General features: G+C 53.8%; 1 protein-coding gene across 2 annotated transcripts; it reads left to right on the top strand.

Moving 5' to 3' along the window:
* Positions 1-10108: 10108 nt before the first annotated feature.
* On the top strand, positions 10109-26040 carry SLC22A11 (solute carrier family 22 member 11). Of its 2 annotated transcripts, XM_009423392.5 has the most exons (11): positions 10109-10461; positions 10598-10888; positions 13652-13755; positions 16514-16668; positions 16777-16945; positions 18809-18929; positions 19723-19838; positions 22107-22321; positions 23179-23287; positions 24162-24368; positions 25493-26040. In XM_009423392.5, exons 2-11 carry the CDS (start codon positions 10598-10600, stop codon positions 25554-25556), a joined length of 1551 nt encoding a protein of 516 aa, XP_009421667.1. In that variant the 5' UTR covers positions 10109-10461; the 3' UTR covers positions 25557-26040. The 2 variants fall into 2 exon arrangements, with proteins under 2 accessions (XP_009421667.1, XP_522053.2); XM_522053.8 differs by having other exon boundaries at positions 10110-10888.
* Positions 26041-27072: the final 1032 nt, after the last annotated feature.

Here is a 27072-nt window from a genome sequence, read left to right on the forward strand (position 1 = left end):
ATCCCAGGAGGCACTGGTAGGGGAAATGAGATGGGGAATGGAAGAAAGTCAACAACGGGTGTGGCATCAAGCAAGTTACTGTTGTGAGCAACTTGGGCCAGGGAGCTGGGGTATTGATCCACCAGGTCCCGACAGTCACTGAGTGGAGGCTACTCTGTGGGTGCTAAGTCCCCAACACTAATTCTGTCTTGCTCCCAGTAGACCCTTTGAGTTCCTGAAGCCAGAGAAGTCCTGGAGTACTTGCAGTATGAGGTGTCAGAAGGCACCAGAAAAGAAGGCTTGGGGATCTCTTCCTCGTAAAATGAAAGGAAATAAGCAGAAGCCAAATAGCAAGGAATGAACCCCCATCACTGGAGCTCGGGGCAAGTCCAGCCTCAGCTCACCTGCATTGAGCAGGACCTGCAGGACAGCTCTGCGGGTGGCTGTGTAACTCCACCAATTTTCAGACACTCTGATTCTTGCAGCCGGTCAAAGTCCAAACCGGCATATGATGATGGAGACACACGAAAGAACGAGAACAAACCCCTGCCCATGATCACATGGCAATTGGACCCATCTGAGGAAATGAAGCTCAGAGGTGAGACTCTGGTTAAAACCTGACTTCCCAGAAACTACCAAAAAAAGAAAAAAGAAAGAAAAAATTAATAAACAAAAATTAATAATGTACCTAGCAGTACAATAAAGAAATAATACAATCTGTCCAGCTCTGTGTGTGGCTGTGTAACTCTACTTAAATCTATGAATATGGTGAATTATATTAATGGAGTTCCTAATATTGAACCATCCTTTCATTCTAGGAGTGAGTAGAGATTTTGCCAGAAAAGAAAGGAAACTACAGCCCAATCTCACATGTAAAGATTAATGAAAACCTCTACATAAAAGACTAATAAATAGGCCAGGCACGGTGGTTCATGCCTATAATCCCAGCACTTTGGGAGGCTGAGGCGGGCAGATCACCTGGCCTCAGCCACCCCGCCTCGGCCTCCCTTTCATCCAATGAAAGGGTGGTTCAGCATTAGGAAATCCATTAATATAATTCGTCATATTCATAGATTTAAGAAGAAAAGTCATAGTGTCAGCTCTACGGGTGTTGGAGAGGAAAGTGACAAATCCAACAAGCATTCTGGATTTAAAAATCCAACCATGAAACAATTCCTTTATCACCATGGAGTAGAGAGGGCTGTTCTAATTATGACTCAAACCCAAAAATCAAAAAAGAAAATGATAAATTCAATTACAAAAAGAATTCTGCATGCAGAAAAGTATCAATAACAACATGAGTTGTTAAAAGACAAAGTGGGCTGGAAGCAGTGGCTCACGCCTGTAATCCCAGTACACTGGGAGGCCAAGGTGGGAGGACTGCTTGAGCTCAGAAGTTCGAGACCAACCTAGGCAACATGGCGAAACCCCGTCTCTACTAAAAATACAAAAATTAGCTGGGTGTGGTGGTGTGTACCTGTAGTCCCAGCTACTTGGGGGGCTGAGGATTGCTTCCCAAGTAGCTGGGACTACAGGTACACACCACCCACTCCCTCTCCCACAGTAGGGGGAGGATCGCTTGAGCCTGGTAATTTGAGTCTGCAGTGAGTCCTGAATGCACCACTGCACTCCAGCCTGGGTGACAGAGTGAGAGTCTGTCAAAAAAAAAACAAAAAACAAACAAACAAAAAAACGATCCAATCTCCCTCATTTATAAAGGTTTGTAGATATTGGTAAGAAAATAACAACCTACAGTTGAAATAGGTAAGGGATATGAAGAAACAACAGAAAAAGAGAAATACAAATGCATCTCAAATATATTAAAAGGTGCTCAGCCTCACTCATAAGAAAAGAAATGCAAAGTAAAGCTACACTGATAGCACTTTTTATCCATGATATTGGGCAAACCCCACAAGTGTGACACTGGCTTTCTGAGTTAAGGAGCTGGGGACAGGATACATGAATATGTCCTTGGGGAGGGCAGTGGGCTGCCTCTCAAAGCCACGGCTCACTCACCCTTCAAGGAAGCAATCCCACTTCCGGAATTTTACTCTACCCACATACTAACAAACATTTGAAATAGTATGTATGTGAAGTTATTCATCTGAGCATTTTAAATTTAAAAAAATTTTTAATTTTTTAACTTTTATTTTAGGTTCGGGGGGTATATGTGAAGATTTGTTACGTCGGTGAACTCATGTCATGGGGTTTGTTGGTACAGATTATTTCATCACCCAGGTACTAAGCCCAGCGCCCAATAGTTATCTTTCCTGCTCCTCTCCCTCCACTCACCCTCCACCCTCAAGTGGGCCCCAGTGTTGTCTGTTGTTCCCTTCTTTGTGTTCACGAGTTCTCATCATTTAGCTCCCACTTACATGTGAGAACATGTGGCGTTTGGTTTTCTGTTCCTGCGTTAGTTTGCTGAGGATAATGGCCTCTAGCTCCATCCATGTTCCCACAAGATACACCATCTTGTTCTTTTTTATGCCATGTGTATATGTAGCACATTTTCTTTTTTTTTCTTTTTTTTGAGACGGAGTCTCGCTCTGTTGCCCAGCCTGGAGTGCAGTGGCGTGATCTCGGCTCACTGCAAGCTCCGCCTCCTGGGTTCATGCCATTCTCCTGCCTCAGCCTCCCGAGTAGCAGGGACTACAGGTGCCCGCCACCATGCCCGGCTAATTTTTTGTATTTTTTAGTACAGACAGGGTTTCACCGTGTTAGCCAGGATGGTCTCGATCTCCTGACCTCGTGATCCACCCGCCTCAGCCTCCCAAAGTGCTGGTATTACAGGCGTGAGCCACTGCGCCCGGCCATATGTAGCACATTTGCTTTATCCAATCTACCACAGATGGGCATTTAGGTTGATTTCATGTGTTTGTTATTGTGACTAGTGCTGCAATGAATACACATGTGTATGTGTCTCTATGGTAGAATGATTTATATTCTTCTAGGTACATGCCAAGTAACGGAATTGCTGGGTTGAATAGTAGTTCTGTTGGTAGCTCTTTGAGGAATCACCACACTACTTTGCACAGTGGGTTGAACTAATGTACACTCCCACTAGCGGTTTATAAGCATTCCCTTTTCTTCACAACCTTGCCAGTGTCTGTTGTTTTTTGATGTTTTAATCAATAGCAATTCTGACTGGTATGAGATGGTATCTCATTGTGGTTTTGATTTGCATTTCTCTAGTGATCAGTGATATGGAGCTTTTTTTCATAGTTTTAAAAATATTTTTTGAAATATCAAAATTTTAGGGCCAGGCAAGGTGGCTCACACCCGTAATCCCAGCACTTTGGGAGGCCGAGGCAGGTGGATTACCTGAGGTCTGGAGTTCGAGACCAGCCTGGCCAACATGATGAAACCCCACCTCTACAAAAAATACAAAAATTAGCCAGGCGTGGTGGCAGGCGCCTGTAATCCCCGCACTTTGGGAGGCTAAGGCAGAAGAATCACTTGAACCCGGAGGTTGCAGTGAGCCGAGATCATGCCACTGCACTCCAGCCAGGGGGACAAAGTGAGATTCTGTCTCAAAAAAACAAACAAACAAACAAATCCAAATGTTAGACACAGTCCAAGTGGCCACGAACGGGAGGGCGGTCAAATGCGTGATGGTAAATCCATGCAGTGGGTTACCAGGCTACCGTGAAATGGGAACGAGGAGAGCCGTCCGAGGTACACTGTTGTGGGAAGTCAGCGCAAAGGGGAAGAGTACCTTTGTGTAAAAGGAGTAAAATCAGAATGTGCGTCTCCCCTCGCTTATATTTTCAGAAAGAAAATCTGGAAGGATGCGCAAGAAACTAAAAATGGTTCCCCGAGGGTGGGTGGAGGTGGGATGGGAGAGAGCCTCTTCATTCTACACATGTTCGTAAGTTTTCTATTTTTGAATGATGTGAATTTACTACCTATTGAACAATTTTAAAACTTTATGCATGTGTTTGAAGGTACATTATGATTTTTCTGAAAGAATATACCTTGTTGGTGGCAGTTGTCCCGGGCAGTTGGGAGTGAGAGGAGAAAAGGACTTTTACTTGCCATTTCACACACTTTGAGATCATTTGCATTGTAACCATGTACATTAGGACTTCTCAAGTACAAATGACTAATTATAATGACTTATGTTTATAATGACTTATGTTGACATATTTCTAAATATGTAGGAAACACGTAGGTATGTATTTCCTACGTATTATCTGGGTTCCTTTGAGCAGTGGGATTGTTGGGAGTCAGGGTTGAAGAAGGGGGCTTTCCTTTCATTCCTTACATGATTCTGTGATTTTTGCAACATGCACACTGTAAGAAAAGACAAGAAAACTGAGTTAAGGAGGTTCCTATCATCCTCCCTCCCTGCAAAAATGCACGTGGGTGAATTTAGGAAGATTTGCAAAAATGAGTTCTTGCAAGGCATAAGATCTAGGAGCTCTAAGCTGCTGCTGGGCAGTGAATTGAAGAGGAATTCAAAAGGGAAGAAAAGTGATTTAAGTTTGTGGTGTTATTGGTAGGGGTGGGTAGTCCCCAAATGTATGTCCCTCAAAGAGGAATTAAAGAACTGAAGAGGTGAGATCTGCTTTTGGCCTTATATGGCTCATCAATACCTCCTGCTCAATGAGGTGAGGCCTGTTCTCTGGAGCAGGAGGATAATTTGATATTTTATGGTTAATGTTTCTTTGACTTTCTGATGGATCACTAGGCATCTTCACAAGGGTACAGTGGAAAAAGCAATCAAACTGGAGTTGGGATCTGAGACCCTGGAGAGCCCTGTCCCTACAGCAGTATGAAACTGAGAAAGAGCATCACCTTCTGCTGACTCCAGATTCTTCCAGGGTTTCAGGGAGGGGCCAAACAAGAAACCCCTGTGATTCCAGCTGGATCTGAAATACTGTGGCTTCAACTGGAAAAGAAAAAAAGGAAGAATGATGGGTCTGGTGTGATGGTAGTGGTGATGGTGTGATGGTGGTGGTGATGGTGGTGATGGTTATGGTGGTGGTGATGGTGGTCATGGTGATGGTTGTGACAGTGGTAGTGATGATGGTGGTAATGGTGATGATGGTGGTGGTGATAGTGATGATGGTGGTGGTGATGGTGATGATGGTGGTGATGGTGATGATAGTGATGGTGATGGTGGTGGTGATGTGGTGGTGGTGGTGGTGATGGTGATGATAGTGATGGTGATGGTGGTGGTGATGGTGATGGTGGTGGTGATTGTGATGGTAGTGGTGATGGTGGTGGTGATGGTGATGATGGTGATGGTAGTGGTGATGGTGGTGGTGATAGTGACAATGGTGATGGTGGTGGTGGTGGTGGTGATGGTGGTGACGGTGATGGTGGTGGTGATGGTGATGATGGTGGTGATGGTGATAATAGTGATGGTGATGGTAGTGGTGATGGTGATGATAGTGATGGTGGTGATGGTGATGATAGTGATGGTGGTGGTGACGGTGATGGTGGTGGTGATGGTGATGATGGTGGTGATGGTGATGATAGTGATGGTGATGGTGGTGGTGATGATAGTGATGGTGGTGGTGGTGATGGTGATGATAGTGATGGTGGTGGTGATGGTGATGATAGTGATGGTGGTGGTGATGGTGATGATGGTGGTGGTGATGGTGATGGTGGTGATGATAGTGATGGTGGTGGTGATGGTGATGATAGTGATGGTGATGGTGGTGGTGATGGTGATGATAGTGATGGTGGTGGTGGTGATGGTGATGGTGGTGGTGATGGTGGTGGTGATGGTGATGATAGTGATGGTGATGGTGGTGGTGATGGTGATGATAGTGATGATGGTGGTGGTGGTGTGGTGATGGTGATGGTGGTGGTGATGGTGGTGGTGATGGTGATGATAGTGATGTGATGGTGGTGGTGATGGTGATGATAGTGATGGTGATAGTGGTGTGGTGATGGTGATGGTGGTGGTGATGGTGGTGGTGATGGTGATGATAGTGATGTGATGGTGGTGGTGATGGTGATGATAGTGATGGTGATAGTGATGGTGATGATGATGGTGGTGGTGATGGTGATGGTGATGGTGGTGGTGATGATAGTGATGGTGGTGGTGATGGTGATGATAGTGATGGTGATGGTGATGGTGATGATGATGGTGGTGATGGTGATGGTGATGGTGGTGGTGATGATAGTGGTGGTGGTGATGGTGATGACAGTGATGGTGATAGTGATGGTGATGATGATGATGATGGTGGTGGTGATGGTGATGGTGATGGTGGTGGTGATGATAGTGATGATGGTGGTGATGATGATAGTGATGGTGATGGTGGTGGTGATGGTGATGGTGATGATAGTGATGGTGGTGGTGATGGTGATGATAGTGATGGTGATGGTGGTGATGACGGTGGTGATGGTGGTGGTGATGGTGGTGATGGTGGTGGTGATGGTGGTGGTGGTGATAGTGGTGGTGATGGTGATGGTGGTGGTGATGGTGGTGATGGTGGTGGTGACGGTGGTGATGGTGGTGGTGATGGTGGTGGTGGTGATAGTGATGGTGATGGTGATGATGGTGGTGGTGATGGTGATGGTGGTGGTGATGATGGTGGTGACGGTGGTGGTGACGGTGGTGATGGTGGTGGTGGTGATAGTGGTGGTGATGGTGATGGTGGTGGTGATGGTGATGGTGATGGTGGTGATGGTGATGGTGGTGGTGATGGTGGTGGTGATGGTGATGGTGGTGGTGATGGTGGTGATGACGGTGGTGACGGTGGTGATGGTGGTGGTGATGGTGGTGGTGGTGATAGTGATGGTGATGGTGATGGTGGTGGTGATGGTGATGGTGGTGGTGATGACGGTGGTGATGGTGGTGATGACGGTGGTGATGGTGGTGGTGATGGTGATGATGGTGGTGGTGATGGTGGTGGTGATGGTGGTGATGGTAGTGATTGTGGTGATGGTGATGGTGGTGATGATGGTGGTGGTGATGGTGGTGGTGGTGATGGTGGTGGTGATGGTGATGATAGTGATGGTGGTGGTGATGTTGGTGGTGATGGTGATGATGGTGGTGGTGATGTTGGTGGTGGTGGTGATGGTGGTGATGACGGTGGTGATGGTAGTGATTGTGGTGATGGTGATGGTGGTGATGATGGTCATGGTGACGGTGATGGTGGTGGTGATGGTGGTGACAGCAGTGATTGTGGTGATGGTGATGGTGGTGATGGTGGTGATGGTGGTGGTGATGGTGGTGATGGTGATGATGGTGATGGTGGTGATGGTGATCATGGTGGTGGTGATGGTGATCATGGTGGTGGTGATGGTGATGGTGGTGGTGATGGTGGTGATGGTGATGGTAGTGATTGTGGTGATGGTGATGGTGGTGATGATGGTGGTGGTGATGGTGATGGCGGTGATGATGGTGATGGTGATGGTGGTGGTGATGGTGGTGGTGGTGGTAATGGTGGTGGTGATGGTGATGATGGTGGTGGTGATGGTGATGATGGTGGTGGTGATGGTGGTGGTGGTGGTGATGGTGGTGGTGGTGGTGATGGTGGTGGTGATGGTGATGATGGTGTTGGTGATGGTGATGATGGTGGTGGTGATGGTGGTGATGATGGTGGTGATTGTAGTGATTGTGGTGATGGTGATGGTGGTGATGATGGTAGTGGTGATGATGATGGTGGTGACGGTGATGATGGTGACGGTAGTGATTGTGGTGATGGTGATGATGGTGATGGTGGTGATGATGGTGGTGATGGTGATGGTGGTGATGGTAGTGATTGTGGTGGTGGTGATGGTGATGATGGTGGTGATGGTAGTGATTGTGGTGATGGTGATGGTGGTGGCTAGTATTTATTGTCAGGCCCGTTCATTATCTCGTTTAATCTTACTACCTTAAGTGGAAGGCCCTATCTTAGAGATGGAGATACTGAAGTTCACAGCAGGGAAGGCAACCGCCTAAGGCCATTTGGCGGCCATGCTGGCCTTTCGTTTAATTGATGGGAACCCTTGGCTAGGAAGGTCAACTCCACAGCAATTCTAATTCGATGAATAACAGGGGTTTACTTTACACAAATTAATTTAAAGAGACACCCCGGAGGGCTTGGGGACTATAATCTGGGGCTACCTGCCTTCCTCCCAAGCCCTTCTCTCCCCACCCCTGCCTGAGGACCCTTGAGGCACCTGGGAAAGATGTGCCTAGTTTGGGAAAGGCTACAGTTCCAGGTGTGACCGCCAGGTGGCAGAGCAGCTGCACTAAGCCCTGCCCCAAGCAGCCCCAGAAAAACAGAAAATACAAATGAAAAATTCCTTGGCCTGGAAGCGGAAAGTCAGTTGGAGATTCCGGGAGCCTTCTGGCAGGTCCAGGAGGTTTGACCTTCTGCTGTAAGCAAAGCCTAGGGGTGTCCATGACAGGCAAAGGGCAGGGAAGAAGAAAAAATGTGAAAGCATATGGACGGAGGAAGGAGAAAGAATTGAAGTGCTTCCTGGACACCTTGGATTCCGGCAGCCACCTCCAGCCCAGAGATTTTCAAAGCAAGGCCCGGGGCCGGTGTGGTGCAGTCAGCTGGGGACTTACTTTAAAACGTGCACTCCTGGGCTCAGCGCACCCTGCAGCAGACGCTCAAGAAACTGCGTTCTAGCCAGCACACCCGTGGCTTCTGGCACTTGCTGAGGTTTGCAGACACCAACACAGCAACACACTTCACTCCACAGGCCAGAAGCCAGGAGCCAGAGAGAGGAGGCCACCACGGAAGGCCATGTCTCAGGGCCAGGCCTACCCCCGACAGCACGGTGCTTGCTCAAAACAGGAATAGGGTGCAATTCTTTGCACGTTAGATTAGGCCTTTGGGCTGTTTTGGACTGGGGCTCTATCCAAGGAGCTCCTCTCCTGCTGCCTCCTGGGCTTTAATTTGGGTTGGTTCTCCACCTCCCCCAGTCCCTCTCTTTTTGCTATTTTATCCTAATGATTTCCTGCCTGGAGAGGCCGAGGAAGGAAGGAGCCCCAGCTTTGAAGCCCAGGCCTGGAATCCGACTCCCCAGCTTGCTGGCCGGCCTCCATCCTGGCTGAGTTCCCCAAGCCCTCCAGGGAGGTTCTCGGAGGTTCAGGGTCCAGACACCCACCCACACCTCACCCACACTTCCAGCACTTCTCGGACTTCTCTCCGGAACTGACTCAGCCGCTTCCCTCTCGCACTCTGGGAGGTGACTTCAGGCTGGCCCTCATTCTGACCCAAATCCTGAATTCTAGCTTTTGGCCGGGATTTGGTCCATGACAGGCTGGAGACCACACAGCAGCTGCCCAGGGGCATCAGAGAAAGCTCAGGCTGTGGCGTCTGGCTCTGATCTGGACTGCAGCGAGTGACCTTGGGCAAGTTGCCTGCCCTCTCTGAGCCTCAGTTTCCTTGTTTAAGGGAATTTGCCTTGTTTCTCTCCTGGGCTGCCATAAGGAGTGAAGGAAGGGGTGCAGGCAGTGAGGTCAGCCCAGAGCTGAGCACACTAAGAGGCACCACCCAGATGGCCATGGGGGAGGGCTGGCTTCACTCTACCTCGCCCGGAGCCTGGAAGCAGGGCTGGCCTCAGATGCTGGGTCACAGCGTCGTGATTTTGCTCACTTCCCCAACCGCCCGCCTGCTCAGCTGCGGGCCCACGAGGGGCTTCAAAGAGAAGCCAGGAAATGGTAGCCATGGTTTCCACTGGGGGAGCTTACTGTCTAATAAAGGCAACCTAAAACCTCGGAATAGAAGCTTCCCGAAATAGTGAGTCTGCAAGCTGGTCTCCCCGGCACTGCCTGGTAGGAGGTTCACATCAGGAAAGAAAAGAGCACAGACTTGGGCCTTCCTGCCAGCTCGTGCCCACCCCACGTCCTCTCCCACACCCACCAGCACCATCTCCCCAGCTAGGGAAGGCCCTTCCCAGGCCCCACATCTGGCTTCAGAGCCTTGAACAATTGTCAGGAGGGATGAAGTTTAGGCTGACCATTTTCTGATTTAAAGGGCCTCGCGTAGAAGGTTCTAAAGATTTAAGAATGAGATCAGCTGGCCAGCAGGGAGTGGCTGAGGCCTCAGGTCCTGAGACATGAACTGCCTTCCTCACTCAGAAGCCCACGCTGAGATTAAACTTTAACCAACTCAGTGAGGCAACAGCCCAGTTGATATTTCTTCCAAACTGTAATTCAGTAACATCAAAGCACCCTGTCTTTTTAAATAGAATCTGCCTGACTTCCACTTTTGGTGCTGGAGAACTCAGAAGGTGGCTCAGCCCTCTGGTCCACACTCGGTGGGCAGCTCGGATGCCCCAGGCAGCCCGGGCACAGTGAGCTTAGTCCCTTTTACCCCCTCCGCAGAGTGCTGGGGCATCCGCACAGTCACTCCTGGACACAAGATAAGGAGGAGTTTCCCCGAGGCATCACAGGGCTTCCCGGGACTGACTCAACTGGTTATTGGACAGTGCCCCACCCCCAATCCGGCTGAGGGGCAGGAAGGCAGAAGGTCTTGGTGGCCCTGGATCTTGTGGCTGCAATCGGTTCCAAACAGCAGTCAGGTCAGCAGTCCGCTCAGCCGAGGCAGCTCTGTTCATGGCGTTCTCCAAGCTCTTGGAGCAAGCCGGAGGCGTGGGCCTCTTCCAGACCCTGCAGGTGCTCACCTTCATCCTCCCCTGCCTCATGATACCTTCCCAGATGCTCCTGGAGAACTTCTCAGCCGCCATCCCAGGCCACCGATGCTGGACACACATGCTGGACAATGGCTCTGCGGTTCCCACAAACATGACCCCCAAGGCCCTTCTGACCATCTCCATCCCGCCAGGCCCCAACCAGGGGCCCCACCAGTGCCGCCGCTTCCGCCAGCCACAGTGGCAGCTCTTGGACCCCAATGCCACGGCCACCAGCTGGAGCGAAGCTGACACGGAGCCGTGTGTGGACGGCTGGGTCTATGACCGCAGCGTCTTCACCTCCACCATCGTGGCCAAGGTAGGGCCTCCCCCAGAGCCACTCGAGTCCCGTCACCTTGGAGGTCAGAGTCATGGATCAGGTTGGTTGGACTCCAAGGTCCAGTCCTGGGAGGGACCTGCCTCCTCTCGAGCCTCTCAGCCCCTCGTCAGCCACACACAGGGGAGTGGGCGGCAGGGATCAGTCTACAGATGGGGCCAGCCCAGGCTCCTGGAAGTGCGGGGGGCACCTGGGTGGGCACCTCTGAATGCTGGCACCTGGACATTCGCCAGCCTCGCCTGGTCCCGGCCCTACTGACCCATTAGCCGTGACTCCAGACAACTCAGCTGCAGGGGGAAATCAGGGGTAAGGGGGGTCTGGCTGAACTGACCCAACAGGCTTCTTGCTGAGACAGGCCAGGGTGACCACACGTCACCCTAGAGATGGTGGAGGATGAGGAACCTGATCGATGTTGAGGCTGGGGGCAGAGGGGGGTTCTTGCTAAACTGATTCAGCAGGGTTCTTTGCTAAAACTGGATTTTATGAGGCCAGCGCCCAGATGGGCCCAGGAGAAGGCTCAGGAACCTGACTAAAGTTTGGCCAAGCAAAGCATTCTGGTCACCCCACGCCCATTTCCTGATCGTGATGATGGCCCAGATTCGGATCGGGGCTCCGGTTCCAACATGAGCAGGGAGACTTCAAGAAGCATCCATTCCACTGGTGAATTCACTCAGTTGACATTTAAACCCCTTCTAGCAGCAAAGCCACCCCTCGCCCTGCACCGGCAAAGTGGCAGACACATTTCCAAATGTGTCCCTGCTGCCACAACCTCGCCACAATCTTGTGGGATGGGTCCTATGACAGTCCTCATTTAATAACGGAGAAAAGGAAAACACAGAGAGGTTAAGGGGCTGTCCCGGCGCACACAGCTAGAGTGTCCCAGAGCCTGATTCAATCCCGGCAGTCAGGGTCTGGAGCCTGAGTCAATCCTCGCAGTCTGCATGAGGGACAAAAGCAAGGTTGCGAGGGGTGAGGAGCGGCAGCCTCCTTCAGGCAGATGGTTGGGGATGGCCTCTCCAAAGAGGACACATTGACATCGAGGCTGGGATGGTGAGAGGAGGAATCTGTGAAGGTCAGGAGCCCCACAGAGCAAAGGTCATGCATAGAAGTATGTCTGGGATTTGAAGGAGCAGAATAAGGCCCAGTGTGTCTGCGCACAGGTGCTGAGGGGCCAGAAGCAGGTGCGGGGACATGCTCTGGAGCTGGGATTTTCTTTCTCTTTTTTTTTTTTTTTTTTTTTGAGACAGAGTCTCACTCTGTCACCCAGGCTGGAGCACAGTGGCACAAACATGACTGCCTGCAGCCTCTAACTCCCGGCCTCCAATGATCCTCGTGGCTTGGCCTCCCCAGTAGCTAGGACTATAGGCACATACCACCATGCCCAGCTAATTTTTTTTTTTTTTTTTTTTTTTTTTTTTTTTTTTTTGAGACTGAGTCTCGCTCTGTTGCCTAGCCTGGAGTGCAATAACGCAATCTCGGCTCACTGCAACCTCCACCTTCTGGGTCCAAGCGATTCTCCAGCCTCAGCCTCCCGAGTAGCTGGAATTACAGGCATGCACAACCACTCCCGGCTAATTTTTGTATTTTTAGTAGAGAAGGGGTTTCACCACATTGGTCAGGCTGGTCTCGAACTCCTGACCTCTGGTGATCCACCCGCCTCGGCCTCCCAAAGTGCTGGGATTACAGGCATGAACCACCACGCTTGGTCTAATTTTTTAAATTATTAGTAGATACGAGGTCTGACTACATGGCCCAGGCTGGTCTTGAATTCCTGAGCCGAAAGGATCCTCCAGCCCCAGCATTCCAAAGTGTTGGGATTACAGGCATGAGCCACTGTGCCCGGGATTTTCTTTTAAATGCAAAAGAACCTCATCCTCATCATCCTCATTGGAGGGTTTGGAGCATGGAAGTGATTTGGTCTGACTTGCATTTTCAAGAGGTCACTTTGCAGAGTAGAGAAGCTCTGTGGGGGGATGGGGAGCCCACTGGAGGCTACTGCAGCTGCCCGGGTGGGAAGGGGAAAGAGAGAGGTGGAGGGAGCTGCCGGGCCTCAGTGGAGGATGGACTTGGGGATGGGTGTGGGGTGTTCAGGCAATGGATGACTGGTCCTGGGCTGAAGCCACTGTAAAAATCCCAGTGAACCGTGCCAAGCTCTCTCTAGTCACCCTTACTGCTGATGACAGCACCAGATCACGACTCCATGACTCCGTCTCTAGAGGAAAGGATAGCCCAGCCGAGGCAGTGGCTCCGCCACGTCCACCTGGCCAGCACTCAGTAGAGGTGGAAGCCAAGCCTGTGGTTTCACCACTGCCAGCCACTCCCTGCCCCTGCCTCCCACTGCCCACCTTGCCTGCCACCTCACAGCCCACCACTGCCAGGTACTGCCAGACACAGCCACACATTGCCTGCCAAAGTTCTTTTTACCAAGAAATTGTTCATTTTTCTACCACTTCTGCCCCTTCAAGGCCCTGCTGCCTGTCAGACTCTGTCCTCTGCATGAGGGGGACCACTGGACCCCGTGGAGTGGCCTCCACACAGCTGGCAGACGCAGAGCCAGGTCGCATTCTGTCCTGCAGCTGAGCTTCCCATGGGGAGTTGCAGCCCCATGGCCAGCAGGTCCTCTCTACCTCTGTGACCTGGCACTGGGAGTCCAGGGACCCCAGTGTGGGTCAGGCGTTCCTCGGCCGTGCCCAGCCCTGTGATTTCATACCCCCCGAGCTGAGCCACTGCACCCTCCTCTTGCAGTGGGACCTGGTGTGCAGCTCCCAGGGCTTGAAGCCCCTAAGCCAGTCCATCTTCATGTCCGGGATCCTGGTGGGCTCCTTTATCTGGGGCCTCCTCTCCTACCGGTGAGTGCCTCCGCTCCTCCCAGCCCCCAGCTCCCTCAAAACATTGTTGAAGACTATGGGGCAGAAGGTTCAGAAATGTCAGGCGAACACCCCATCCCTGCTTCCGTCTCCCTCCTGCCTCCTCTGTTTCTTCCCTCCCCTGGCCATCCGAACCAACCCACAGGCTGTTCTGGGTCCCCACCTCAGCAAGGCCCCCCAGACCCTGGACTGGTTCCCCTCACAGGGAGGCCACCCCAGGCCATCCCCCACCTCCCCCATTTCCTCTCCCATACTCCTGCCAGATGGTCACAGGCCTCCTCCATGCGGCCGTGCTTGGACTCTGTGCCTCAAAGTTGTCCTGGCTCCCCATCCTCCTCTCCTCTGTCCTTTGTCCCCCAGTCTCAAGGCCTTTCCAGAAGCCTCAGGTGGGCCAAACACTAGCCAGGTGCAAGGGACGCCTCTAGCAGAAATGGGGGAAGGGGCGGTGGGGAGGGTGGGAGACAAGTGTCTGCTCTTCCCCAGCTTGGAGCCAAGCAGGGCTCAGGACACAGGTAAGTAAGTCAGGCCACCTTGGAACGTGAGGCCGGTTAGGGGAACAGGGCACAGGTGATGGGCACGCCAGGGCCAGCCGGCAGGACTGGAAACGTCTCGTACCAGGTGACACTGAAGCCTAGGCCTGCTGGCGGGAAGAAGCGTTCTCTGTGACACACTTTCTTCTCTTGGCTTCCAGAACATCCTCACTCCTGGTTTTCCTTCCACCTCCCAGGAAGCTGTTCTCGCTCCCCCTCCTCCCGCTCCCCCTCCTGCCTCTCTTCCTGTTCTGGGAGCTGAGCTGCTGATTCCTTGCCACGCCCCCTCACTCCCCCAGCAGCCTCCATCGGAGGACACAGACCCCCAACCTGTGGGACCCTTCTGCGCCTGCGCTGTCCCCTGGCCTCCCTTCCTCACCCCCACACTCACCTGGCTCTTCCTCCAGGACACACTCAGCCCAAGCCCCTCTCTGCCACAGCATCCCCTTGCCCGAGCCACCATCTCCTCTCACCAGGCAGGCTGCAACCCCTCGCAGGTGTCCTCTGCAGTGGCCGTCCACGCTGCCACAGCACTGAGTGACTTTGCAAAATCTCGGAGGTTGATCTGGTCAACAAAAGCTGGCCCGAAGTCGTCCGAGGGCCCCACTGCGCTGAGGACAGTCCCTTCCTGCCTACCCCCTGCCCTGCGCTGGGCTTCCATCCACCCCCAGCTCCACCAGCCTCCTCCTGGGGCCCCCTGCACGCCTGCAGAGCGCCTCAGTGACTGTGCTTCACCCAGAAGCTCTTGCCTATGCTGCTTTGTGCCCACACGCAGGCCGCAACTCAATGCTCTTCCTTGAGGAGGCCCTCCCAGGCCATGGAGCCAGAGACTCCTGCCTGGCCCCAGGCATGACTGTCCCAGCCCCTCCTTGCTTCCCTCATCACAGTGCCTGGCTCTGACGATGCCTGGCTGGCTCAAGGCTTGTTTATTGTCCACGTCCCCACAAGCACACAGGGACCCAGGGACTGTGCTCCAGAGCCCAGCTCAGCACGGTGGCAGACACGCAGTCATTATTTCATGAATGGAGGACTGCCTTCCCGCTCCCTCCTGCCACCACCCTACTGGCTCTGGGGTCTGACTACCTGGGTCTGAATCCCAGCCTTATCCCACCCAGCCTTGTCCTACAAGGTAGATCTCTTCCCTTCTCTGGAGATCTCTTCCCTTCTCTGGGCCTCAGTTTCCCCCCAGCAGTGGGGTCTCGCACCTGCCCACGCAGTTGTCGCGAGGATGAAGCGAGTGTCCTTGCTCCTGGGTGCTGCTCAGACAGGCGCGGCCAAGGTCTGCCTCGCATCTCCGTTCTGAGCAGCACGGGCTTGAGTGGCACTAAATGCAATCTCTAGTTCAGACTCAGCCGGCCTGGAGGCCACCGCAGCCCAGGGCACTCGGGCAGGGGCCGAGGGCTCTGCATCCGCCCCATGAGCACCCCCTTCACAGCGCACAGGTGAGAGCAGTGGCTTGCAAAGTCTCGGCCTCCTTACTCCCTGGCCCCTTGCCCAGTGTCTTGATTCTCATAGCAGCCCTGTGAGGCATGTCCTTATGGATGCCCTTGTGTTACAGATGGGGAAACTGAGGCTCAGAGATGTCGAATCACATGCCCAGGGTCACCCAGGAAGGACAGAGCTGGGGCTCAAACCCAGGCATCTGATGCCCAAACCTGTGTTCTTTTTTATTTATTTATTAGAGACAGAGGCTCACTCTGTTGAACAGCCTGCAGTGCAGAGGCGTGATCATACCTCACTGCAGCCTTGAACTCCTGGGCTCAAGCCATCCTCCCACCTCAGCCTCCCAAGTAGCTGGGACCGCAGACACCTGGCTAATTTATTTATTTATTTATTTATTTATTTATTTATTTATTTAGTAGAGACTGAGGTCTCACTATGTTGCCCAGGCTGGTCTTGAACTCCTGGCCTAAAGTGATCCTCCAGCCTCAGTCTCCCAAAGTGCTGGGATTACAGGCATGAACCACCGTGCCTGGCCCCAAACCCCATGTTCTTAAACACTGAAACTGAACTGCACCCTCCCATGGCAAGGTACCTGCCACTTTTATAACAAAAGCACTCTGAGTGTACCCCTAAAAGTTCCAAGAAGGAGGAGCTGGCTGCAAGAGATCCCCTGGCATTGTTGAACTCCCAGAAGGCAAGTACCTGCCCACATATCCACGTCCTCAGGGGCCCCTCTCCAGGCCCAGTGTGCTTCTCTCCTGTGACAGGTTTGGGAGGAAGCCGATGCTGAGCTGGTGCTGCCTGCAGTTGGCCGTGGCGGGCACCAGCACCATCTTCGCCCCAACATTCGTCATCTACTGCGGCCTGCGGTTCGTGGCCGCTTTTGGGATGGCCGGCATCTTTCTGAGTTCACTGACACTGAGTGAGTCCCCGGCTCAGCGCGCTCCTGCCATGGGGGCGGGGGTGGCAGGAGAGAATGGGGCTCAGGCCACCGCATGAGGCCTCACCTGCACGTGTCTGCATCCTTCAGTGGTGGAGTGGACCACGACCAGCAGGAGGGCGGTCACCATGACGGTGGTGGGATGTGCCTTCAGCGCAGGCCAGGCGGCGCTGGGCGGCCTGGCCTTTGCCCTGCGGGACTGGAGGACTCTCCAGCTGGCAGCATCAGTGCCCTTCTTTGCCATCTCCCTGATATCCTGGTCAGTATGATGTGGGACCTTTTCCTTAGGAGACCCAGGGTGGGAGGGGGACTCTTCACTTTCACCTCTCTGGCTGGCAGTAGGTCCAGAGATCTGGAGTGCCACAGAAGGGCCGTGGCATGAGCGGCACCCTCGCTAGGGAGGGACATTGGTGATTGGCAGTCCTGGGCTAAGTGTTGCAGCCCGAGGTCCGTGGCTCCCATCCAGCCCAGACAGGCCAAGATGGGCCGGCACAGCATTGGCTCAAATGGTGATTTAAAAAATACATTTGTAACTAGTTGCTAACATTTAAAAATCCGAAGATTTTCAAAAACAAACAAAAACAGTATTTTTTACCTTCTTTGGAAAAACTGGAAGATCCAGGGGTGCTGGGCTGAACTTCGGCCACAGTGGAAGCAGCCGCTCTCCCGGTCCCCCAGGCCCCACTGCCGCTGTCCCCTGGGCTGAGGCTGTGAGCATCGTCCTTCCTCATTACTTGCACCAGCCCCCACCCACCAGCTTCACTCCTTCACATACAGTGCGGACCAACATTGGATATGAAAATAGATTGTTGTCACTACAATTTTAGGGGCCGCAAAAATCCCTAAGGTCTGGAAATCCCTCCTTGGGTTGGCACTGAGGAAGGAGACACAGACAGGTGCAGAGGGTCTTAGGTGCTGGGGACACACAAGTGAACAAAACAGGCAAAAACCAGTGGTCCCGTGGAGCTTACGTTTCATACACAGATCAATAAGTGAAGAGGAAGGCCATCCCATAATTACAATAATTAGGCCATCCCCGCCACGCTGATCAGGTGTGTACCAGGTGCAGTTTATAACACTAGGTGCGTATTAACACACCTTCTAATAAGTAAGATGATGCGATTACCACCATTTTCAAATGAAGGACCGAGACCTAGAAAGGTTAGGTCACTCACCCAAGGTCACACACAGCCGGTGAATGCCAGAGGCAGGATTTGAACCTAGGCAGGCTAACTCTTCACCACTACATCAGACTGCCTCCAGAAGTCCTTCTTAGCTTCCCTGCAAACAGGGCTGAGAGCCGGTGGGTTGGGCAGATCCTGTGCCTTCCACCAGGAAAGTGTTTCTCCTGGCCCACCTGCCCCTGAGGTTGGGGAGAAATAGACTGGTTTTATAAAATCACCTGGTTCTGCCTGGGGATATTTTAAATGTGCTAAAAAAAAAAAAAAAAAAGGCCGGGCACAGTGGCTCAAGCCTGTAATCCCAGCACTTTGGAGGCTGAGGCGGGTGGATCACAAGGTCAGAAGATCAAGACCATCCTGGCTAACATGGTGAAACCCCGTCTCTACTAAAAATACAAAAAAAATTAGCCATGGTGGTGCACACCTGTAGTCCCTGCTACTCAGGAGGCTGAGGCAGGAGAATCACTTGAACCTGGGAGGTGGAGGTTGCAGTGAGCCAAGATCGCACCACTGCACTCCAGCCTGGGTGACAGAGTGAGACTCCATCTCAAAAAAAAAACAAAAAAACCCAGCACCAAGTGACCTTTCTATCCTAGAAATGGCCCCAGAATCACTGGTGAAGCGGCCAACTCTAGGGACACCCATGCCCAGGCCACCTGTGCCCTGGCTGTGTGCAGGGCTCAGGTGGGCAGGCCCCGGGCAGCCAGGCGAGCCAGATGGAGGTGGCTCGCTTGGGAAGGTGGGCGGCCAGGCATTGGGACTCAGCTTTATTCTGAAACCGCTGGGGACTGCCAGGCTCCTCGCTGGGCAGCAGCGGCACAGAAGCATGTGCTTCCTCGTCACTCATCTCAGCTGGAGGGTCCGTGCCCACTGCCCCTTTCCACCCCGCCCCGGGGGAGAGCCCAGCGTGCACTCCCAGCTACACACCTGCCTCCTTACAGGTGGCTGCCAGAATCCGCCCGGTGGCTGATTATTAAGGGCAAACCAGACCAAGCACTTCAGGAGCTCAGAAAGGTGGCCAGGATAAATGGCCACAAGGAGGCCAAGAACCTGACCATAGAGGTGAGATGCTGCTGTCTGCGAGACTTGACCTGGGACAGGACGTGCACTGAGGGATCATCCGTGTGGCCTCCAACAGCACCACCCACTCCAGCACCACCTCCACCAGCACCACCACCAGCATCTCCACAGACACCACCAACACCTCCATCACCACCTCCACACGGACACCACCACCACCACCACCAATCCCGATACCATCACCAACAGCACCACCACTGTCCACACCCACCATCACCTTCACTGCCATCACTCCATCACCACCAGCACCACCAATACCATCACTAACCCCACAGCCACCATCTCTGCAAAACATCTCCACCACCTTCACCACCATCGTCACCATTGGTAACAGCACCATCATTATCAACAGCACCCACACCGTCACCTCCATCACCCACCACCTCCACCTGCATGTAGCACGCACCCACCTCATGGGGGTTCTCGATGTGTCTGGGGAAACAGAATGTGTTTATTTGAAGGTAGCTGCTTTCAGGAAACAGGCGCTGCCAGAGATTAGAGTGAAGATGGGGTCGGAGGATAAGGGAAGGCTTCCAGAAGGAGGCAAGCTAGAGCTGAGAGGACCAGGGCTGAGTCAAACCTGCAGAAGAGCCAGGGCCTGGAGAGAACCTTTTCTGCCCCATCCCCTCCCCTTCCCCTAGGGATCCAGCTTCCAGAGGCCGAGGCCCAGGACAGGCTCCCCGTCACTCTGGCCACTTGGACACTGTTCGCTGGCACAGGGGGTGGGGCAGGGCCATTGCCCTACCATTCACGGTGCCCCCATTCTCCCCGGAAGGTGCTGATGTCCAGCGTGAAGGAGGAGGTGGCCTCTGCAAAGGAGCCGCGGTCGGTGCTGGACCTGTTCTGCATGCCCGTGCTCCGCTGGAGGAGCTGCGCCATGCTGGTGGTGAAGTACGCCGTCCTGGTGTCCCTCCCCAAGGCAGGGCTGGGACAGGCAGGAGGCAGAGCTGGGACAGGCAGGAGGCAGGGCGTCCAGGGGAAACAGCACCCGCAGGCCTCAAGGGGGTGCATTTCTGTCTGGGACAGGACGCAGACAGCCCCAGGAGGCAGGAGTCCTGGCAGGCAGCAGAGAGGGACTATGCACAGGTGGGATCTGGAGGCTGCCATCTGCAGGAAGCCAGAGAAAAAGGCAGCTCTAGGCTGGGGGTCCCAGGGTCCCAGGGAGGTCCCAAGACAGAGGCAGAGCCAGGGTCCCTAGAGCCAGGGGACCAGCCACGGCCGAGGAGTACCACTGTGTGTCATCGTTAGAGACTTACCACTTTCCTAGAGACCATGGCCATGCTCCTAGAGGGTGAACCTGCATTCGCTGACCCCTCCATGCAACCCCACTTCACTGATGGGGAAAGAGGATCCCAGAGGGGTAAGGAACAAGCCCAAGATAATAGAGCCTGCATTGGAACCGGGCTGAGCTAGCACTTGGCTTACTGGCACTGTCACTGCCAGGGTCCGCACGACCAGACCCTGGCCCTCCCCGGGACCCAAGGTCATCTGGGCCCAGGAAAAGGCCCTTAAAACAAATTCAGTTCCGGTGACATCCAAAAGAGCATATTAAAAAGCAAGGACCAGTCAGGCGCGGTGGCTGAAGCCTGTAATCCCTCACTTTGGGAGGCTGAGGCAGGAGGATCGCTTGAGCCCAGGAGTTCAAGACCAGCCTGGGTAACATAGTAAGACCCTCTCATCGCTACTAAAAATCAAAAAATGAGGCAGGAGGATCACTGGAGCCCAGGAGATAGAGGCTGCACTGAGCTGAGATTGTGCTACTGCACTCCAGCCTGGGCGACAGGGCAAGATTCCGTCAAAGGAAAAAAAAAAAAAAAAAACCCAAGGACCTGGTTTGATTGGGACTTTTATCTTGAAATAAAACTGAAGCTTAGGAAAACGTTTCTTTTATGCTATATTTAACCACATATGGGTTATGATGGCAAATACTTGCTACATCTTAGAACAAAGATAGATCAAATGCCTTTTTTTAAAAACTTCAATTTTTTTCTGATAAATCAGAAGGAGTGTTCTCGCTGCAAACACCCGGGACCAGTTTTTTTTTTTTTTTTTTTTTTTTAAACCTTCCAGGATTCCTCAGTTCTCCCAGGGGCCGGCTCTGCAACCTTTGTTATTCAAATCAGAGGCTTTGAAGCTGGTGACCTTGTGGGTTTTCCTGTCTTGTTAACCCAGTTGTTATCTGTCCAAGGCTCCAGTGTCGGCCGCTTTGAGCACCAGCCCAGTGACTCTCACGTCACTCACATAAACTTCATGAAACACCGCGGCTTGTGCGATTTTACTCTGACGTTGTTGGGCTGGTGTTGTCCGATGTTTATTGGGTGATGCAATCAGGTGACGCCTAAGGGGAGGGCTGGGAGGAGCGTCTGGGTTGAGCAGGGAGAGCACAGATTTTAAACGTGGCCGAGAAGAATTTTACCTTGCAGCCAGTTGTGGATCCAAATCCCATCTCCTAACCATGAGAATTTAAATACCGTAAATTCAGCTACTCGTGAGCCAGTGGGGTGGGGGAGTGGGCAGAAAGCAGACCCTGAGATGGAGAAGGGAAGGCAAGGGGAGATGCAGCCACAGCCTGGGCCCAGCCCAGCCCCTGGGAGCGTGGGAGCTGGGGCCTTTCTGGGTGGTTTCTCTGCCCCATGAACCAGTCACAGGCTGCTCTCCCCAGAGGAGGGGCAGCACTCCCAGGGGCTGGGGGACAGGCTCTCCATCCTGAATGTGGTCTGGGCAATGCAGCCCAGGGTCTCCCGAGAGGCCCTGTCCTGCCATGATTCCCATCTTCCAAGAGAAAGGCACAGTGTGACTGGTTATCAGAATCAAAGCCAGAGAGGGCTAGTCCAGAAGTGAGGGGCAGCTCAGAGGCCCCCGAGGGCAGACTTGGTCCCAGCCAGAGAGGCGACGCCCCAGCGCATCGCTGCCCCTGACACAAAGCCTGTGTGTGAAGGGATGGTGGAGCCACCCTGCCTGCCCTTTCCTGGAAGAGCCTGACGCTGGGGTTGTGTCCTGAGTTTGGCAGGCTTCTGGGATCGCTGGCCGAGACAAGCCCAGGATTGTCCTCCGGGGTTGGCCATGTCCTCCCAGGCAGCTCCTGGTGGGAGGTGCTGTTGCTGTTGGGGCGCCCTCTCCCCGGCAGGGCAGGGACCTGACTTCCAGCCTTGCCCGCAGTTTCTCTCTATTGATCTCCTACTACGGGCTGGTCTTCGACCTGCAGAGCCTGGGCCGTGACATCTTCCTCCTCCAGGCCCTCTTCGGGGCCGTGGACTTCCTGGGCCGGGCCACCACTGCCCTCTTGCTCAGTTTCCTTGGCCGCCGCACTATCCAGGCGGGTTCCCAGGCCATGGCCGGCCTCGCCATTCTAGCCAACATGCTGGTGCCGCAAGGTGAGGCAGGCGGACTGGGCGGTGGGACCGGGCCCTGCTTCCCCGCCCACCCCACTGCTCTGAGCGTGGGGCCACATCCCCTCCCTGGCCCCAGGAGCTGCCTCCCTGTTTGCTTTCTGAATGAGGGAGGCTATGAGGACCTGGAATCCCTCTCTGTGTCTCCTTTTATTGCTGAGGGTGGGAGACTGGGGGAAAGGGACAGGGCGGCGCGTCGTGCGGTGGCGGCAGAGCCGGGAGGAAGGCAGGAGGGTGCCTTGCGGCTGGCAGAAGGCCTGAGCGGGGACGGAGGCGGCCGGGGTCCTTCAGGCTGCAGCGAGAGCCCAAGCTCTGAGCGCGAGCAGCTGCGAGGAAACTGACAACGGCGAGCACCTGCCAGCAGTTCAGGCGCCTCCACGGAGCAACGCGTTGGGGAGGCCAGGCCTGCGGCCAAAAGGGGGCCCGGACCTCCACCTCCAGGCCAGGGCTTCTGCCATCCCCACACAGGCAGGCTGGCGGGCAGCAGGAAGGCTGCTGTGGGCCGGGCCCGGCGCTCTCTCCGTCATAGCAAGAGGCATCTCGGGACTCTAGGAGCCGCGGTGGGGGGCATTCTTTCAGTGCAGCCTCCACGGGCCGGCCAGGCTCAGCTACCCTAGACCTGGCTGGGTTTCTGCCTGTGCCCCTCGGGCACCTGCCGCGATATCACATCCTATGCTCTGTCCCCCAACCCCAGCCCTGGGCAGCCCCGCACCAAGCCAGCAGGGCCGGGGACTTGTAGGGAGCCCAGGGTCCCCTCTGCTCCAGGTTGGCTGGCCGCACACTGACTAGCCCCTGGGTACCCTCCAGGGCAAACCCCACTCTCACCCCCTTCCTGTACCCAGATTTGCAGACCCTGCGTGTGGTCTTTGCTGTGCTGGGAAAGGGATGTTTTGGGATAAGCCTAACCTGCCTCACCATCTACAAGGCTGAACTCTTTCCAACGCCAGTGCGGTAAGCTGGGCTGCAGGCCATGCCCCAGGGCCAGCAGGGCCGTCCTGAGAGGGCAGTGGGAAGGGTAAAGAAGGGTCTGGCAGCCAGGGAAATGCAGCCAGGGCCGCTCAGGGGTCCCCCCAGGACAGCTCTTCCGCTTGAGAGTCTCGACCCAGACAGAAGCAGTACAGTAGAGCCCCGGGGACATCTGGGCCTGTGTTTTCACACCATTTTGAGCCACAGAGTCATCTGTCCAGATGGAATCTTATAAGAATCCTGATTAGGAGACCAAGAGCTGCCCTGGTAGCAGTGGGGACCCTCAACTCACTTCCCACCACTCCTTCCCTGCCCCAAGAGAGCCCCAAGTCACCTCCTTGGAGCCCAAGGGCATCATAAAACACAAATGGAAAACCAGTGGTCTAGAGTCTAGGCCACCCCCACATTTGATATTTGGGTAAACTGAGGCTCGGGGTGAAGGACTGGCTCAGCAGAAGGGTAGGACTGGACTCCAGCTCTCCAGACTTTTAGCCCAATGTTCTTTCCACCACTCACTCATTTCTCCATATTTTAATTTGTTGTTTGGACAAGCATTTATTGATTTTGTTGATATCGTATGGAAAGCCTGAGTTGGGAGCTCAGTGGCCTAGCAGGAGTATGGAGAAGCCCTTAAGTTGCCCAAGAGTGGGGAAAATGAGGTGGGCCCTAGAGATTTCCCCTGAAACACTAGATGCAAAAATCTGGGTGGGCTCCGTGGAGGAGGTGGCATTAGAGGAGGCCTTGAGGAGGGCAATTCCCTCAGCCCAGCTTTCCTTCCCCTGGCATCTGTGAGCCCAGGATGTCTTCCTGCCACAGGGCCAGCTGTAACAGGGATCTGGGCCCTCCCCTTCACCCACAGGATGACAGCAGATGGCATTCTGCATACAGTGGGCCGGCTGGGGGCTATGATGGGTCCCCTGATCCTGATGAGCCGCCAAGCCCTGCCCCTGCTGCCTCCTCTCCTCTATGGCGTTATCTCCATTGCTTCCAGCCTGGTTGTGCTGTTCTTCCTCCCGGAGACCCAGGGACTTCCGCTCCCTGACACTATCCAGGACCTGGAGAGCCAGTGAGTGACCTGTGATCCCTGGGCATCGGGCTGGGCTTCCTCCTGGGCCAAGATGGAGACAGGCCTGGGCTGCCCAGGGCAAAGGCTCAAGAGTACCCAGGCCTGTGTTTCTGAAACCATTTAATCTTTCCAACAATCCTGCCAGAAATGTATTATTACTATCCCCATACTATTACTAGGGTCAGAGAAAGAAAGTGACTTATCCAAAGTCTCATGGGTAGAAAGTGATCATACCTCATGCAGGAAAATGTAATGGTTGAAAGCCCAGGCTTGGCAGCCAGGTTGCCTGGGCCCACGTTCCCCACCTGCCTGGGCAAGTGACTTAACCTCTCTCACCAAAACTGACAAAGGGAGATACAGATAGTCTCAACTGTCCTAGTGCAATTTTCCCACAAAGAATTTCAGGCCCAGACAGATCAACAGGTGAGTTCTTTCAAACCCTCAGAGAACAGATTGTGCCATCTCACACCCATTCTTTGACAGGGAGAAATGAGGGAGCACTCCCTGGCTGCATTTTATAGCCAGAACCACTTCTGTGGGCTTTAGCCTCCTCCTTTGTAAGATGCTGTTTAGAAAAAACAAACAAACAAAACCCAGCCTGGCTCACAGAGTTGTTTTCAAGTTTAAGGGAAGTATTATTTTAAAGCACCTGGGAAAATGCCAGGCCTGCAGCAAGCACTCTGGACATGTGGTTATTGTGTCCTGGGTGACTGTTCACAGGGCCGCCTCAATTCTGATGGTGACCGAGGTCACAATGATAGTAATAATACTGAGTTCTTATTGTTTTATGTCACCTTATTTAATCGATACAACAACCACATGAGGTGCTATTACAGTCCAATTCCTTTGCCAAGGAAACTGAGATGCAGCAGGGTTATATAACTTGCCTAAGGACACCTGCGGAGACCCGGAGAAGCTGGGACTTCATTTTTTCTTTAATTTAATTGATTTTTGTTGTGTACCTACTATGTTTCAGGCACTGTCCCGCTTGGGTACACAGAAGGGAGTAAAAGCCTAATGCCACAGAGTTTACCCCCCAATAAGACTTGACCGCCATTTTGCCCCAAGCTCCGAGTACATACCCACTTCACCACATGGCACTGCTTTTCTTTGGATTATTCTAGGAAATCAACAGCAGCCCAGGGCAACCGGCAAGAGGCCGTCACTGTGGAAAGTACCTCGCTCTAGAAATTGTGCCTGCATGGAGCCCCTTTAGTCAAAGACTCCTGGAAAGGAGTTGCCTCTTCTCCAATCAGAGCGTGGAGGCGAGCTGGGCGACCTCAAGGGCCTGGCATGGCAGAGGCCAGGCAGCCGTGGCCGAGTGGACAGCGTGACCGTCTGCTGTGGCTGAAGCAGCTTCCACAGCTCACTCCTCTTCTCCCTGCCCTGATCAGATTCCCCACCTTACCCGGGCCCTACAGGAGCCTGTGCAGATGGCCATGCCCAACCAATAACGAGACGGTTCCCCTCCCTTTCCCTGCAAGGCTCATGTCTTTACACCTTCACTCAGCCACGCCAACCAGAGACTGGGTTCCAATCTCACCCCACCACATACAGAGCCCTCATCTGTGAAATGAGAATGATCACGTGACCCACCCCCCAGGGCAGGTATCAGGGTGAACTGATCTTAGCACCGGCCAAATAAATGGAACCTGCTGAGAGAGCTGCCAGATACAGGTGTCCAGGTTGTGCACTGGCCCGAGGCACGCAGCCAAGGAGGCGTGTGGGGTCTGAAACTCAGCCCCGGCTACACTGGCCCCACCACCTACCCTAGCAAAGGCTGTGTCCTCTCCAAAAAAAGGAGCTGTTTTAATCACTTTTCATTTACTCATCAGTGAGGGAGGGCTTCCAGCCCTATGGTTACGAAGACGGCCAAACACACCACCAAACACCAGACAGAGGAGGCTGGCAGCAGGTTACCACACACGTGCGCAGAGCCCACGAAGATGACGCTGCACTGAGGCATGGGGCGGGGTGCACTGAGGATCCGAGCGAGCAGCCAGGGCTGCAGGAAGGCAGCTTTGGAGCACGAAGGGGGTGGGGCAACTCCTGGCTTCTGCGGGAAGGTGTAATTAGCTTGTTTCATCATGCTGCAGGCTGGCGAGAAACGGAGCCTTACAAGCGTAGGGATAAGAGGAACCCCTCTTGGTCCCCTCGATGAGGGTTGTTGGGCCAGGGAGCCTCATCCACGGGGCGGAGTGAAAGGGGAGAAGGGGAGCTCACAGGCAGGCCTGCCAAGGCCTTCTGGCTTTGCCAGATGTCAAGGGCAGCACCTAATACTGAACCTTAACTTTCGGCTTTCAACCAAACGGCACCCTTTTGCTGTTTGTTTTCTGGAGGGGACACCTTTTCTTGATTCATGCCCAGACCTCCCTTGTCCAGGCCATGAAAACTCTGGGATGGTCGAGGTGGGCTGCCCGTCTCAGATGGGCAAGGAAGCAAAAGTGCAGAGTGGTGGAGGGGCCAGCTTGCAGAAACACGGCCGAACCCGGCCCTGATCCTAGCCCAGGGCTCTTTCCAGCACACGAGGCTCCTAGCCCTCGTCTCCAACCCTCCATGCCACTGATATCTGTGGCCCTGCCACAAAGTTACCCTCATGCCCTTCCCTGGAGACCCCACTCTGGGACACCTCAATCTCAGGCTCCTCAACTCACCTCTTTCACCCTGTGTACACTGGGTCAATCACTCCTGCCTCCTCACAGCT

The sequence above is a fragment of the Pan troglodytes genome, chromosome 9, assembly GCF_028858775.2.
Source record: "Pan troglodytes isolate AG18354 chromosome 9, NHGRI_mPanTro3-v2.0_pri, whole genome shotgun sequence".
Taxonomy (NCBI): domain Eukaryota; kingdom Metazoa; phylum Chordata; class Mammalia; order Primates; family Hominidae; genus Pan; species Pan troglodytes.